At 39.6% G+C, this 17,248-nt stretch overlaps 1 protein-coding gene across 1 annotated transcript in view; it reads left to right on the top strand.

The window, feature by feature from the left end:
- The window catches only part of LOC144631093 (rab3 GTPase-activating protein catalytic subunit-like), a 28,824-nt gene that overhangs the window by 10,607 nt on the left and 969 nt on the right, over nucleotides 1–17,248 (top strand). Inside the window, exons 10-26 of the mRNA XM_078489471.1 lie at nucleotides 473–541; nucleotides 662–735; nucleotides 1,422–1,508; nucleotides 2,313–2,479; nucleotides 4,575–4,688; nucleotides 5,900–5,990; nucleotides 6,409–6,490; nucleotides 7,358–7,412; nucleotides 8,184–8,594; nucleotides 9,153–9,290; nucleotides 9,734–9,893; nucleotides 10,985–11,139; nucleotides 11,251–11,385; nucleotides 13,211–13,307; nucleotides 14,649–14,749; nucleotides 15,698–15,919; nucleotides 16,753–16,806. Of these exons, the coding sequence (XP_078345597.1) occupies nucleotides 473–541; nucleotides 662–735; nucleotides 1,422–1,508; nucleotides 2,313–2,479; nucleotides 4,575–4,688; nucleotides 5,900–5,990; nucleotides 6,409–6,490; nucleotides 7,358–7,412; nucleotides 8,184–8,594; nucleotides 9,153–9,290; nucleotides 9,734–9,893; nucleotides 10,985–11,139; nucleotides 11,251–11,385; nucleotides 13,211–13,307; nucleotides 14,649–14,749; nucleotides 15,698–15,919; nucleotides 16,753–16,806 (2,212 nt within the window). The remainder of the gene's footprint in view (nucleotides 1–472; nucleotides 542–661; nucleotides 736–1,421; nucleotides 1,509–2,312; nucleotides 2,480–4,574; nucleotides 4,689–5,899; nucleotides 5,991–6,408; nucleotides 6,491–7,357; nucleotides 7,413–8,183; nucleotides 8,595–9,152; nucleotides 9,291–9,733; nucleotides 9,894–10,984; nucleotides 11,140–11,250; nucleotides 11,386–13,210; nucleotides 13,308–14,648; nucleotides 14,750–15,697; nucleotides 15,920–16,752; nucleotides 16,807–17,248) is intronic.

Below are 17,248 nucleotides of genomic sequence, written 5' to 3'. Positions count from 1 at the left end.
TTCAGAGGTCCCAGGTTCAAATCCACCCCCTGCTACTAGATGGATTTGTGTTTGGTCGTCCCGAATTAAACTCCTGCACGCTTTGTAAATAGCCAACTGGTCAGCCTTCTGCAAGTTGAAATTTTTAACAAGTTTATGTACAATTTATAATACTTTTTTATCTATTTAAGGTGTCCTCAGCTAGCAATTTAGCAGTGCTAAATACATTGACAGTTAAATAAAGTGAATTATATTTTTTAATTTATTTTTCTCACCACTCAAATGTAAAATTGGTACTGGCAAATAAATGCTTGGGATGACCCTGTGATAAACTAGCATCCTATAGTTAAGCCTTGACCATATGGACCACTAGGCCTGATTATGGACTTGACTCTACCTTACCATGGTCCTCAACAGATAGGAAATTGTTTTTTCTCCATTGTATGTCTTTTTTGCTTACTGATCACATATTTTTTATGAAATTTTTTGTCAGGGAGCTTCACCTGTCAACAACATGGCCCTGCCTATCGGAAGAAGTCATTGTCGACAATTCTGTTTACTCGTAAGTGCTTTGTTTAAATTTTCAAAGAGACTTTTTCCTTCCCTGGATATTGTTAACATGTCTCAACTCTTCTCCAATATAAGAAATAAAATCTGAGTACCTCTCCTTTTTTTTCTGCAGTGACCTAGATCCTTGCCATGCCCCGCAGTGGTGTGTGAGAGCCAGGATGAATGACAATCCCCAGTGTCTGTTAGGTTGGTGCTGATTTGTAGTCTATGTATAAATGTTATTAACCAAGATTGAAGTCCATACTGGGGATATATTATAGATGAGTTCTTTTTTGGCATGTAAATTGACCAATCCAATTATGGTAAACTTGCCATAAAAATGAGACACTTCATGGAGACTCCATAATTTTTTTTTAACCTCCGATAAGCAGACACCTATTTGGTCCCAAGGATGGCCACTTAAAAAAGGTTTGATTGTATTTGACTCAGCCTGCAAGAGACATGGCAATCTAAATAATGACTACATATGAGAATAGACATGTGTTGTTACTGTCTTTACACATAGCTAATTGACCAATTTGAGGTCAAGATGGCGGGATATTGGACAAGGTTTACTGGTGTGTGTTTATGGACTGAGATGAAGTCGAGTAACGACGCAAACTTCTTTGTCCAAATTGGATAGAACAATAAAATTAATGAGAATTGATTTAACTGAATGACAAGTTAAAACAATGAAAATATTTTTCTTCGTGCAAAATTTCAGTATGAGAGCTGGCGGCAACAAGGACAACAAATAGAAATTTTCAGGCAACCCTGAGGGGACAAGATAGACACATCTTGCCTGCTCAGGTAGCGAATCACAACGCAGGGTTTACCTCATCTTGCCTGCTTGCCGAGCCAGCTATATAACAAAATATTGTACTTATTTCCAGGGGAATATCTTAGTGGATATGTGACGCTTTGTCACAGACAAGAGTCTACGATGCAGCTGCTGAATAAGACTGCAATGAATGATGATGGTAAGAAACAAATTTCACACAAGCTGTTATCTTGCATCTGCCCTCTTTTAATCGGGCAAGACACTTAACTTTCACAGTGCCTCTCTTGGCCCAGGTAAATAAATGAGTTCTGATGAACTGTTAGCCAAAGCGTAACCTGACAGAATGCTGGGGCAAAACTTGCAGTGGGCATACACCCCACCCAAGGAAAGAAGTAATACACCCCAGGGGTACCCCCTTATAAAAGGGGTCTCTGACTTAGAGTTTTCAGTACAGAATGGTAACATTTTTAGCCCTCATAGTCTTGTTTTCTAGGGTTGCATGTTAAGGAATAAAAAATGTTAGCTGTCATCAACCCTCCAAGTTAAAATCATTTTAGTTGCCATGGCAACTAAAATTTTGGAGCTGGCAACTACATTGAAACCGAAGTCATCCACCTGGTGACTTAAATTGAGAGGAAGGATTGAAAGTGTGGGTTTAATTTAGCAACTAAAATTTTCCACTGGTGACCAAATTTGATCTGTTGGTGGTCAAATGGCCACTGAGGAAAAAATAAACTTGGAGGGTTGGTCATACTGTGTTGGTGGCCTCTAGAGACCAATCAGGAATAGAAAATGGTTTTTCTTTTAGGGGTCAAAATAAAATCTTGAGACACGCCCCAATTGGTCTCCTTTAGTGGTTTAATTCAAATTTTCCAATGAACATTCCCGTCCCTTTCACATTCAAATCCCCCCCTTTTCCCCACTGGGGCATTTGAGTTTTCAAAAGTTGTACATTTCCAGCTAATAAAATCTTAAATCAGTGATCAAATTATTTTCTATTTAGACAACGTAGCAGACATCACACAAGCGCTACAGAGGCTCACAGAAGCTCCGCATGTGGCGTCATTATCCACTGCTGTTTCCAGAGCGACATCAAGAATTTCAGCCATGAGTGAACGGGGTGCAGAAGAATTTCCCATCCCTGGGAAACTTTTACATGAAATACTCAAGGTATACATTTCTTTTTGTCTTCATAAATCATTTTTCAGTAAGGGCCTTTTGTCTATTTACCACAGGGCACAGAGGAGTCAAGTTTGTCCGCAATTCAAAATCTCTACCGTGCAAAACGACCTTCAAAAGCTTCTCAAAGCGATCGTGGAATAAAGCCGTACGTGATATAGCGCCGTCATGCGATACTTGTTTACAGATCGTCTGGTCTGGTGATATCGTATTCGTACCCTCGTGCGACATCCGCAGACAGCAATGTTTGTGGGCATTACCAGAGAGACCAGCAGTAAGAAAGAGAGCAAGGGACGAAAGCGATTTGAGGCAAAATTCCGATCCCTCGTTACTTGCTCAAAATCAAACGAAACGATCTCATTTTTAACATGTGGATTCAGACAAGTATTCTCTCCCCATACCGTACGCTGTAAGAAAATCTTCAAACAAGTCGTTTAAGCTGTATTTCGGGGGACGAGTTTTAGGCAGTTAAAAATTCGTTTTCGTACAATGTGGACCGAAGGATACTGGTGGCGGAAATGCGTCACGAGACATGCAATGTTGCAATAAAATAGCTTCCATAATATGTTTCACAAGTGACTTACCATTTTGAAAAGAAAACCTTGTTTTCCACTTTCAATTTCTTCGGATTGTGTTGATCCTCGTCTGGTAAATTTCGCTTTTCCCGGAGAGCACTATTCATATTTTGAATCTTACCGCCGGTCGAAAGATCAGCTATTGTTTTGTATTTCGGATTATTAACGGTTGATTTCATCTGTCACAGCATGGATCTACACACGACTTCCGTTTCCGCCACCAGTATGCTTCGGGCGACATCGAGTCGATCACGTGGTATAATGTTTTGTCCCTTGTCTCTTTTTCTTCTCGGCACTTCGTGCCTCGTGAAGCTTTCCGAAAAAAAATCGTCGCCCTTCGGGCGACCATTTTTACGCCCCAGGCGACCATTGTCAGAATACGATATCACCAGACGATCTGCAAACAAGTATCGCATGACGCGTGACGGCGCTGTATCACGTAGGCTTAAACAATCGCTTTGAAGGTCGTTTTGCACGGTAGAGATTTTGAATTGTGGACAAACTTGACTCCTCTGTGCCCTGTGTATTTACCAAGTACATATATTCACAGCTTTGTTAGGTCTTGCGCCCATAAATGTTGAAACATATAGTATTTCTTGTTTAATTATTACAAGGAACTTGTGCATCAGGCTGCGGCTAATCAAAACATCAATAAAATAATGTTCTTATAGCAGTTCATTATAAACGGCATGCAATGTATGTAGAAGCCTTGACGTTCCACAATGGGGTCTTTGTGATGTGCAAAGAAACTAGAAATTATAAAATGACTAAAAATCAAATATCTCAAAATGTACAAAACAAAATTTTGGTGCTCGAGTTAATGCTGACCTAGACTGATTCAATTTGTGATGAACAACTACACATATCTCAGAACACTTCCCATAATTCCTCTTACATGGAGCCAGTCCTCTGGTCCGTGCCAGCAAAATACCTTAAGGTTACTATTTTAAGCAACTACTAATTTTAGCAATTTTTTCAGAGCAAGATTTAGCGACTATTTAATTTTAATTAGTGATTTTCCGAAAAAATTTAAAAAGTTAATGATATCGTGTAAACCACTTTTTAATGAACATGTAGCTGAGATGGAAACTCAGTAAAAGAACAAATTCACTTAAAATTGAATGAACATTTGCATTGGCAGAAAAAACAAAGTTATCGGTATCCATTTTTTAAAAGAATTTTTCAAGTCGACTATGCATATTTTGTTTCCCTTTGCAGTGGGAGGAGAAGAACTTAAATTTAATGGGTATTGAACTTGAGCGAGACAAATTTTAGCGAGTACTTTTAAATTTAGTGATTTTTGCCCAACTCGCTAAAATCGCTAATTACCGTATAGTAGCCACTAACAAAAGTAACCTGAAGGTAGCTATTTTCATCTTGCTCAACTTTGACCATCTTTTGTACTTCATTTGTGTTTTCCACTGTTGTGAACTATTATCATGAGTTTTTATTTGATTTCAGTCAATTTGTATGCCACCTTGTGCCTAAAATCTTCCTTTTTTTTTTCACAGCACTTATTTCCAGATGCAGATCACGACTTAGAGGATTTAGAAATTGAACAACAGGAACTACTCTTTAATAAGATGGAAGGTAGCAAGGGCGCTGAACAGGAGCAGGGACCTCAGGTGTGAACAGATTAATTTGTAGATTATGTTTTTTGGCCCTTCTGGGACCAGGGGGGGCTTTGGAACCCCCCCCCCCCCCATGTGACTTCCAGAATGAAACTTATAGGATGTATAGTACATGTATGTCCAAAAATCTTTTGGTATATACGTCTCGTGGGTTGATGACGTCACATCACTTGACAATTACATCAAGATGTCAAAACAGCATTTGTTTGAATCTTGATAAAGTTTTAAGCGTTCAACGTCACTGCGGGCCTCAAAAGCCCCCCCCCCTGGGACTGAATAGGGTTAATGAATGTGTCTGAACTGACCTAGCCACACATCCACAACTAAATTACTAACATATTGATAACCGAGGTGGCCTCACCTATAAGCCTGGTGGTTTTTCGGAGGTCTCCTTACCTTACCATAATGTTAATATGCTATATAATTTGTAATTCTAAAGTGGCTTATAAAACGATGATGATGAGTGCCAAGTTCAATTGCACCAGCACAGATTTCTTTAAACAAAATGTGAACAGAACGTTAACACCTAGTATGTTCTTGAGAATAGCCATGGTGCAGAAGTCCCAGGTTTCCCTGAGCAAAGTATGGCAGAATTTCCCCAGTGACATCACTTTACATGCTTATAAATAGGCAGTTTCTATTAAAACTGCAGATGTCAGCAAATTGGTCTTTGTCTGAATTTAATTGGTGATTTTCTTGAGTGTATTTCACCCTGAAAATTGTAAAAAGTTTAGGAACATTTCAACTTGTATGTAATTGTGTGATTGTGCGATGAGTGAGCGAGCGAGTGGGTAAGTAGGTTTAAGGTTTAATGTAACAACTTGTAATGTTGTTAAGTATTGTTAGTGGTATAAGTAGTAGCTTGTATTGTAAATAGTGTATGTAACTATGTGTTATGCAAATAAAAATTATTTAAAAAAAAAAAAAAAAAAAAAAAAAACTACAGAAACTTAACTCTGAGCGGTTTGAGTTTTAAGCTGATAATTTTCTAGAAAATATGGATGTTGTGAAAAAATCGGGCAGAGGACAGGTCTAGTTGACTATAAGACCAACAAATCTGACCATTTTATAAACTGGGCTTGCCCCAGGCCTTGTCAATGAAGTGTCAGTTAGGATTCTTGAATTGCTGTGTCATCTAGCATTATAGGCCAGCAATGCATACAGAGAGCTAGGTGAATGACGCTGAGTGCCTTTTGTTTTATCAGGACAAGTTTCGTGGTTTGAAAACTGCACCTGAAGACAGCCTTACCTTCTTTCTTGCTGTGTGTATCTGTATAGTTTATCATAGTTATGGAGGTGAGTGAATTACTGTGAAAAATATCAAGACCCTTTGTAGGTATTTTCCTCAATCAACTATCAGCCATTATAGCACACTACTAAATTTTGTCCAAATCTGATTGTTTCTAATTTTGATGTTGAAAATTTGATGTTCTTAAAACTAGCACATTAGTCCTCGAAGCTTCCCTTTTCCGGCTAGTATTTGTTTTAAGAACATCAAATTTCCGCGGGGCAACTATCAGCCGATAGTTCCTTAACAGAAACACTTTATTGTTTAAATAGACACCTCAAGTTCGGAGTCTAATAATAATTGTTAAGTAAACAGCATTTGCGAAGCCAACCACATTGCGAGTTGGCATATCATCAGCCACTGGGTTATGCTAAAACACCTATATTAATCTGATTGTCCTGCTTTCTTATTTGCCCTCCTCCACAGGTTTAAGAGCTGTGGCTCATTTATGGCAGGAGTTTGTATTGGAAATGCGATATAGATGGGAAAATGACATATTTATTCCCAGGTACAATAAAAAACGTTGAGAACTAGATTGTGTATTGTCAGCAATAGATGATTTCATGGTTTGAAAATGAGACAAAACATGGCACGAAATATGATTCTTGAATAGCAATAATGTCAAATGACCTCCGTAAAATAAGAGCTTTGAGGCAAGTGTAATCAAGTAGTTAAAGTGGCAGACCTGAAAATGGAAATCCAGCAGTTGCTGGGTCAAGTCCCGTTCTGACCACTAGCTGGTGTTATTTTACAGTAAATTCTTTGGTTGGCATTCTTAAATATGTCATGCTCTATGTGCAGCGTTTGTTTTTAATGTTTGTTTAATTAATCCTGAAAAGATAGATAGATAGATAGATAGATAGATAGATAGATAGATAGATAGATAGATAGATAGATAGATAGATAGATAGATAGATAGATAGATAGATAGATAGATAGATAGATAGATAGATAGATAGATAGATAGATAGATAGATAGATAGATAGATAGATAGATAGATAGATAGATAGATAGATAGATAGATAGATAGATAGATAGATAGATAGATAGATAGATAGATAGATAGATAGATAGATAAAGATCTTTATTAGCGTGAAATAATCTTAGCTTTACGGCTAGTTTACAGTTATTTCACGAAAATTAAAAACTAAAATCTAAATTAATTAAAATATATACAATATAAAAATGCTAGCTACTATAGATAATATAATTAACATGATTCAACTTGAAAACTATTTTATTGACCAAATTCGAGCGATTTAGATGTACTTTTCATGGTAAAACAGAAAAGTTGATTATTAATGTTAGTGCTTATGGTATTTTGTTGTGTTAAACCGCTTAATCTCAATATTATTATTACATCAAATGACACAGATTAAAATTACAGCCACCTAATCTTGGAAGTTGTTTGGTTCAACAAAAGCTACAGGTTTGTTTGTTTGTTTGTTTTGTTTACTACACTTGATTAAATCTGCATGAAAGAATGTGAATAAATTAAAAGTGGTAACACATTTGGGCGCCTTGCTGTAACTTCTGTTAACCGTTATGGAAATAAATTAATTGGTAGCCGTAAAAAAGCCAAAACTTTAACCGTTAACCTTAAAAGCCACCACCCCATTGAGACCCTTAAAGATAGCTATGCACGTAGCACTGAAAGAGGGTGTCATGTGACCTGCCGCCAGGCGTAGGAAAAATGTGACTGTTTGTCAAGCGCGGAAAAAATGTGACCAGTTGGCAAGCGTGGGCAAATACATGAAAGCCCACTGACTATTGGTTTTGGTTGCACGTTTTTAGAGCAGTTTTCAATTGAGTGTCGTAAAACCAAAACCAAAGTAATTACTCTGGCCAATCACAAAGGACACACTAGTGAACCAATCAAAACTCGAAGCAAATACATGTAACTGGCACGAAGCGCGGGAAAACGTGCGCGAGCAAGTCACGATTGGTTTTGGTTTTACTCCTGATTGGCTGAAAAAGTGGCGCGAGATTTTTAAGCCAATAACTAAGCGTAGTAATGCAAAACCCAAGCAAACGCAATTACTTTCGACACTCAAGTGAAAACCGCTCTAACCAATAAAGAGTTCGATAACTTTAAAACAAGGGAAGAAAAATTGACATTTGACAGTTGATGGAAAATCGATTTTAGTTAAAATACAGGGAATGTAACCTGCTATGATTACTTCTTTTTTTTTATTTTCAGATGCTCAACTGTTGTATCGAAAGAAAACGGCTTTCCAAGATTCGAGCAGCAAGTCTTCAATTTTCCACCAATGCGGACAAAAACTCTGATACAAGAACTAAAAGCAATGATTCAAACTCGGAAAATCTACACAAAAGTGGTTCTAACGCTCAAATGGAAAGTTTAGACACGCAGTCAAGCATTTCGGATGATGATGAGTTTTTCGAGGCTGTTGAGAGTCAAGATGAAGCTGATAGTGAGAGCGGAAGTAATGAGGAGAATACAAAAAATATAAAAAGGACAGATAGTGACTTAAATGAGGATAATATTGATAATAACACATCCATTTGTAGAAGAGAAGGAGCGAAAGAGCCATTTGGGGATTTGAAACTTCTCGTTTCTGGAGAACCTCTGTTAGTTCCAGTCACTCAGGTAGGGTTTAGAGACGGTTTCTGCTACGCATTTGAGCAATAAAGGCCAAAAATAAAGTAACCAAAACAAGCTCATAGCATGGTCACAGTTTTAATGCACAGGAAATGTACAAGTTTGTATTTTTGCACATGAAGGATTCACGAATTTGTTTTCTTCGGAGGAGGCCTTTATGTAGCTTTACTTTTACCGTTGCATGGCGTAAAGGTTTGAAAATTCTTCTAAAATTCAGTGTGGCTAAACGTACCTTGTTTCCGCGTGTTGGAAGAGAAAAAAAAAACGTGCAACTTCGCGTTTGTCATGTCTATGTATCTATTTAATAGCATTCAGCACGTGTAACTGCTCTCCTCTTCTACCCATACTACCTTTCGGTCTTGTCTTAAAGCTTTGATAGGACAATGTTAATTGAAATAGCTGTATGTCTGCCTTCACTGTTTTAAGAGGTTACTTTTATATTTCCCCGAATTTGATGGTCATTTCCCATGCCTAAATTTGGCTATTAATAAAAATCCCTGACACAGTCTCTTTAAGGTTTTTTTAGACTAATCTTTCTTTTAATAGGAACCAGCACCAATGACAGAGGACATGTTGGAGGAACAAGCTGAAATCCTCACACAATTAGGGACCTCTGAAGAAGGGGCTCGTGTGAGGGCTCAGATGCAATGCGCTTCTCTGCTCTCCGACATGGAGGCCTTTAAGGTAAACTGACCCCCTCCCCCCTCCATTCCCTTTTTTGCTCTCGCCCCAATTTTCGCGCGGCCAGAATCTTTCGCTCTTCGCCAGAATCTTCGCTCGCACGGGAACGCTTGCTACGCAGGCTACCTTGCTATTTCAACTATCCATGGTGAAAAGTATTTGAACCACTTGTAAATATGGTAAACCACGTTCATAAGCTCTCTCCATGCATGTGCATAAACAGATAGTGCAAAATTGGTGGGGGCAAACAAGATATTGGCAATATCTCTTTTGAAATTTCTCAGCCCAGCAAAATTGTTGAGCAAACTGAGAAATTGCCATATTCCAAATCAATTCATGCTTCAGGCTTTGAAGAAGACTTTGCTGAAGCGCCAACTTTGTTTTCCGCTCTTGGGCTCTTTCTTAAATAAAGTGATTTATTTATTTATTTATTTTTATTTTCTTAGGCGGCGAATCCCGGGTGTTTACTAGAAGATTTTGTGCGATGGTACTCGCCGTTTGACTGGATACCAGGCCCCGAGACAGAAGAGGAAATTGAAGAACTGAGGAGACTGAGACAAGAAAGAGATAAACAGAATGAAGAATCAAGTGCCACTGCTGTGGCAGGTAGGAAGATAGAAAATTACTTGTGTAACGCGCTCAGTGCAAGAGGAGATGGTATCTTAGCCATTCAGACTCGAAACCAAAAGGCAAACACGTCTTGATTCAAGCAACTTTCTTCGCGCGTGCATGGCAACCATAACTTGCTTTCCCGCGCTTGACTCACGTTCCATGTTTTCCCAGGCTTGGTACTCAGTAATGTGAGGCGTGCTTGGCACCCACTGTATGTTTTTTACCGCTCTTGGCACCCGTTACATGTTTAGCTTTCTCGCTCTTAACCCTCTTTCCTTCTTTTCCCGCGTTTGGCACCCGTTACATGGTTCCCCGCGCTTGGCTCTAGTTACATTTGTCCCGCTCTTGGCACCCGTTACATGTTTAGCTTTCTCGCTCTTAACCCTCTTTCTTTCTTTTCCCGCGTTTGGCACCCGTTACATGGTTCCCCGCGCTTGGCTCTAGTTACATTTGTCCCGCTCTTGGCACCCGTTACATGTTTAGCTTTCTCGCTCTTAACCCTCTTTCCTTCCTTTCCCGCGTTTGGCACCCGTTACATGGTTTCCCGTGCTTGGCTCTAGTTACATTTGTCCCGCTCTTGGCACCCGTTACATGTTTAGCTTTCTCGCTCTTAACCCTCTTTCCTTCCTTTCCCGCGTTTGGCACCCGTTACATGGTTTCCCGTGCTTGGCTCCCGTTACATTTTTCCGGCGTTTTGCTCCCGTTATGTGCTCAGCATTCCCGCGTTTGGCACCTGTTACAGTTTTCCCTCGCTTTGCTCCCGTTACATGCTTAGCTTTGGCACCCGCTGCATGGTTTCCTGTGCTTAGCCCCCATTACATGTTTCCCCGCTCGCACCGGTTACAGTTTTCCCGCGCTTAGCTCCCGTTACATGCTTAGCTTTGGCACCCGTTACACGGTTTCCCGCGTTTGGTACCCTTTACATGGTTTCCCGTGCCTTGAGTTCTGATTAGATTTTCCTACTTGTGGCTATTTTCATGGTCGACCCTGGGACAACGTTGGATTACGTTAAGGGCAGTCGCTGAAAATTCAACCCACACAAAAAAATGTTCTTACTTTACAATTTCTTTATCTCTTTTGTTCAGCTGTCAGCAGTGAAAGCTCAGTGGAGGAAGGCTGGGACACAGAAGACATTGAGATATCAGACGAAGACTTGCTAAGTACAGAAACAAGTAATGCGAAGATTCTTATGGATGACGCCAAGGCTGGAAATGTTGAAGAACTACAACCCCCGTGCAAGGTTAATAACCTGCATAACCTATTATTACCGGTATAACCTGTTATTACAACAGCCGAAATCTCGGATCCCACTACAAACTAATTTGTTTTTCGTTTCCATTCCTTTTCATAGTGGCGAGAGGAGGGGCACCTAAGCCTGCGCATGCGCATTCCGGGCAACATGTGGGTGGAGGTTTGGCAGAGTGCTCGCTCGGTTCCAGTCCGCAGACAGAAGCGACTTTTTGATGAAACTAAGGAGGCTGAAAAGGTAGAAGAAAAGTAACTAAAATTCAAAGGATTTTCTGTGATTTAGTGGTAATTATAAGAAATTGCGTGAACAAAAAATCTCGATGATTTGGTAAGTGCAGAATGCAATATGGAACAATTGAAAGTATGATGTTTTATATATGTTCGTGTTTATTTGCTTTACTTTACTTTCGGAAAAACTGTTCACAGGCTACTTGTATTCTTTCCTAGGTGTTCCTTACGTTAATCTTTGCAAACGTAACACGACACTTTCGTTCGTTTGTAACAAAATACTTTTGTTTTCCTTGAAAATGCCGTAACATGAAACTCTTGTTTTTTGTTTGTTTTACGGCGACATCGATGACATTTGTTTAATTTAATTAAGTTACGGTTTAAACTGCACGAAAGACGATTCTCAAAACTAAAGAACAAATCTAATCAAAAAACATCTTTTTCGAAAGGGTTTTTAAAACGCAGTACAGCTAGGATATTTGTTTCCTGGTTATCAGGTGTTCACGCCGAAAATCCCGGTGCAAGTTTTTGCATACCTAATTACGATTTACGAAAGCGCTGTGAACACGTCACACGCTCACTCAAGCATGAAGCCGAGAAGCACGTGGTGTGAAGATTTCTTTCAAGAAATGTCGGAACCGTCACGAAAGCATGTTCAAACACTAAAGCGGCAGAGGTTTTACAAAATAAAACGGAGGTTAGTTCAACCGATGGAGAACAAATAAAAGGAAAGGAAGTGACGGATGTAACATGATATTGTTGTTTTTTTCTCGCAGATCGCTGTGATGCCTTTTAAGTCTAATTAAATTAACGCCACGGATTCTACAGGAATTCAACCGCATTGAAAAGCACACCACGTTAGGCTTTAATACAAAATTTCTAAACACGTCACTGTTATTTTAATTTTCGATAGCTTGAATTTCAGTTTGTTATTGAAACAGCAAACGAGATACTTTTGTTTTTGTCAAAAACATGTAACATACTTTTGTTTTTGTCAAAAACGGATGTAACATGATGTTTATGGTAACGTGATTTATTTTCTGCAAAGAAGGCGACATTGATTATAACACAGATGTTATCAGGTTATCAATTAATTATGAGATGCTAGATCACCTTTTCTAAGAAAACAGCATTGCCATATCAAGAAATATTTCACATGATCTGCTATGACGCCTTACTGTCTAATTCAATTAATTTGTGGTTTTAACTTGGGGCCACGGAGTCTACACGAATCCTTCTGCAGAAGAAAAACGCAATGTTCGTGATGAAGACTGATCTGCGCATGCGTTTAGCACAAAGTATTTTTTCCAGAAAGAATTGTACCACAAGGAGAGCATAGTGCTTTCTGAAACAAATATATACCTTGAGTTCTTCAATTGTAAGTATCGTAATGGACTCCCCGATTTACCAAGGGCACACGGTCAGGTGCTCTCCATCCCCTCCCCCCTTTACAGAAATAATTAATTAATTGATATTAATTAATTAATTGGTGATTAAAAGTTTACACCGCGTTAGCGGTTTAGTGGCTTAGTGGTTTAGTGGTTTAGTGGTTTAGTGGTTTAGGGGGTTTAGCAAACGCCAACCCACCAAACCATCACAATAGTGCATTCTGCACTAAAAACGTTATTACGATAAGAGCACTATTTTCCTCTCCTCTCCTCCCCTCCCTTCCTCCGTTTCTTGCCGCGTCTGTCTGACATCGACTCAAGTGCGTAATAACCATTAAGGCAAATTTCTGTACTTGGCAATAACCAAGAAACAATTTTGTAAACTGCAGGTGTACTGTCAGTTAACATGCACTAAAGCTATCTGACCTATATATGTTACCATACTAGGTCTTACACTTTCTTGCTGGACTCAAGCCTGCTGAAGTCGCCTTTCAGTTATTCCCTGTTTTGCTTCACGCGGCAGTTCTTCGTATAGAGGCGTCAGGTAAGAAAACGAAAACAAGCAAACTTATTATTACAGGGTTCGTATGAGTGAGAGAAAACCTAGAAAGTCATGGAATTTAAGTGTGAGTCATGGAAAGTCATGGAAAATGGTATTGATTGTACAAACTAAATAAGGCAGGTTATTTTTTGTGAAGAACAGGGTAAAAACGTACCCGAAATCAAGATGATTTTGGAAAATTTCCAAGAAAAATGGTAAAATTTAGGTCATGGAAAACTTTGAAAAGTCATGGAAAAGGTCATGGAAAGTCATTGAATTTCAAAAGCTCAAAAGAGTTCGAGCCCTGAAAAAGAGTCGTAGGATTAAGCATGACCTTACGCTAAGTCGGTTGTTCATAAATCAGTCCAAGGGCGCGAGGGTAAAATTGTTAAGAGCAGCAACTGGTGGGCGACTGACAAGTTGGCTATTAAATAAAGCACGGTCTATGAGTTGAACTCGGAACTACCAAGAACAATTCCAGAAAGTGACAGAGTAGAGGATTTGGAGAAGGGAACTCCGGATTATTTTGAGGAGGTAGGCATTACTCAATCACTAACTAATGACGTCTGCTTAAGGCCCGGGTTAAACATAGTACTTTTCACGAGCCAAACTAAATTCAACTATAATTAAAAATTAAAAATGTTGAAAAGTTCGACGTTTAACCCAGATAATGGGGCTATGTCACGCAATTTTAGGCAATTTCGGTACTGACCAACTGTTCATATAATTAACTGAAATATTACAATAACGGCTTAAAAATGTAAAAGAACTCAAAAGAAACACAGAAAGGTTAAAAGGGCCATGGATGGGCAAAATTCGAGAAGATTAAAACGGATTGTGTTCGGGTAAACTTAGAAACGTCGGCCCGACATTTTTCAAGTTTATCTCAATTTCTATGAAAGTGTCATTTACAATGCTCGAAAATCATCCTTGTTTGTTATGTAGCCGTGATTTTGCCAATGAAAGACTTTTGCTCTGCCAATTTAGAGTTTAGAGCTCTTAATTATTAAACGAATACAAATAGAATGATCTAAAATACCGTGACCTAGCCCCTTTAAGTTTGGCTGACTGAATTAAGATCGGCTTAGGCGATCTTTACGGCTTGAGTAGCCGTGGAAAACAGCTGAAGTTCGCCATTGCTTAATTACAGTTTAACTTGACAGGCGAACTTAACTAAATTCGTTAGACCCAAATTGTGTGTTTTAAGTTCGGCTCATAAAATCTATGGCGTTTAACCCGGGCCTAAAACGAAAGACGGGGAAAAGGGGATATCTGGCTGGATTGAAATAATAGTACAAAATAAAACCGAGCTGCGACCATGAACTGACATTATTTGTCTGCCAGGTGCCCGAGATATTCCAGCGGTATCATCTGTACTAGATGAAGTTGTTAGCAAGGCCAGCAAGTTATCTTGGGAAATGCCACGTGATTTGCCTCGCTGCGAGGTAGGTAACCTGGTGGTAAACATTTTTAACGTTCAAGCCAAGTGGCCTATCAGGCCTGAGCTTATCCCGGTTTCTGTAGCATGAAGCGGCTAGGAGTATTTTTACTTCCCCCTGGATGGGATGCTAGTCCATGCAGAGTTACCCCCCAGCATTAAATTTGCCAGTACCCATTTATACACCTGGGTGGAGAGAGGCACTGTGAGAGTAAAGCGTCTTGCCCAAGAACACAACGCAGTGCCCCGACCAGAGCGCTACCCAGACCACTCAATCCGGAGTCCAGTGAACATGCCTTTAGGGCACTGCACCTCCCATGCAACGTTTAATTTTAACTTCAGTTTAATTTCGTTTGTCAATTCCTTATTTACTTCTCGTCTGCCTCTCAATAGAGCGGTTTTCACTTGAATATCGAAGTAATTTGCGTTTGCTTTGATTTTGCATAACTTCGCTTAGTGAATGGTTTAATTTCAAAAACTCGCGTCTGGCTAGAGTGATTACTGTGGTTTTGGGTTTACGATTATCAATCGAAAATCGCTGTCCAAGAATTGATCTTATTTAGTGCCTTTGTGCAGTTATTTGCCGTTAGCTATTTATGCTGTAAAATATTGAGGTTATAAAGGGCGGAGTGAAGTGCGAGGCAAGCCCAATTTTCTATTCATTTAGAAAGTTTAGAAAGTATATACCTTTCCTAGAAAACTTACAGCAGCAGTACATTAACATTGACTTACCTACCGACCGACTGACTGACTGACTGGTCAATTGGTTGGTTGATTGATAAATTGAAAGATGTCAAAAGGTTCACGTTTGATTGGCAGACAAGTGGAGAAAAACCAACAGAGATAGCAAAAAGGCTGTCCACCTGTTTTTACCTTAAGCACGCTTCTGACAGCAGTAAGATAAATTTCACTCTCAGATGACATTTACTCAATAACTCTGATCAATTGTTTTCAGGAATTTGTTAAACAGCTACAGTTGTCAGAACTGGCAATTGCTCGTGCCCATTCCCTGCGCTTCAAATTTCAAGACGCACTTTCCGAAAAAGGAAGCGACAGAGAAGACAAGGACGTTGAACAGTTCTTATCAGCTTTGACAGAAAAACCGGAAGTAGAGGTGATCGGCGCCGGAAGAGGGCCAGCTGGGAGAGTGATTCACAGACTGTTCGCCAAGCAAGAGGTCAGTTTGGTTTTCCATGTTGTCACTGGACTCCCTATTCCAAAGACTTCTGTATTCCTTTCCTTTGATTACAGTCAAATCCTGCTAGCTTATGGACGGACCATGTTATTTTTGAGCGGGGCAGGGGTGGGGTGGGTAATTTTCTCTGAGTAAGATTTTGTATCAGTATTGGTATTTGCAAGAATCAAGTATAATTGTTTTTACAAACAGAACCCTTTACAAGATTTTTTTTGCACCATCCATGTTTACCAGGTTGGGCTTGCTTGAATTTTTCCCGTGCTTACTTTTGCACGATTTTTTCCTCCCTTTTTTGCCCATCCCCCCTTAAAATTAAACGGTCCGTTCCTTAGTACGCCTACCACAGGTTCGCGCTTTCTGCGCTTGCCATATGTTACAGGTTTTCCAACCCGTGCTTGCCATCCGTCATTGTTTTCCAGCGCTTGCCACGTGTTACACGCTTTTCCCGTCCGCGCTTGCCACCCAATCGTTGTATGTTTTCCCGCGCTTGCCACCCGTTGTATGTTTTCTCGCGCTTGCCACCCGTTGCATGTTTTCCCGCGCTTTACACCCGTTACACGTTTTCCCGCGTATACCATTTGTTATATTATTTTACCGCCCTTGCTTTCCATTTCATGTCCACCTCGTTTTCGGTTTTGTTTATTACGCGAAACCCCTGCAGCCGTAGCGATTGGTTCTTTGACTGTTATAGTTTTAGTTCTCCACCAATAAAAAGAATCGCTCTAGTACACTAGCAGGTGTAAAGTGGATCATATTATTTTACATTTTTTCAAGTATGGCCTGGTGTATACAACAGTGTTCTTTTTCTTCTTTAGAGCGCGAGAATGCAGTATGCCAGTGCGAACGAAGATGCATCTTCAAATCAACCGGTAAGTTTTTTACCGGACTGGAGACGTTTTTGAATGAAAACCTGCACCTGCACCTAATTTAACCAGGGCTGCCACAGGTCAGGAAATGGTCAGAGAAAAATAAAATTCTTCAAGGTCAGGGAAAAATCAGGGAATGTTATTTTGGGTGAAGGAAAATTGACATTTTGAAGAAACGTCAGGGAAAATCGAAATTATAACGCCTCTAATTTAATACAAATGATGGATGGAAGAAACATTTTAGGTCCATGTGATCTCAGCGATGTTTTTTGGATGTGGAGGCTGAAGGCTGCCGCTACTACTGTGTATTTATTTGGTCGGGGAATTTTATTTTATCACGGAAAAGTCAGGGAAAGTTGAAAACTGATGTCTGTGGCAGCCATTTAACGTGACGTTTTAACATGTGATGATGTGAGCCACGTGGCTCAAGAACAGACCTTACGAT

Source organism: Oculina patagonica, chromosome 11 (assembly GCF_052425735.1).
Source record: "Oculina patagonica isolate OP01 chromosome 11, crgOcupat, whole genome shotgun sequence".
Classification (NCBI taxonomy): Eukaryota; Metazoa; Cnidaria; class Anthozoa; order Scleractinia; family Oculinidae; genus Oculina; species Oculina patagonica.
Note: the sequence above shows the minus strand (reverse complement) of the source record. Positions and strands in the feature narration are given on the sequence as shown.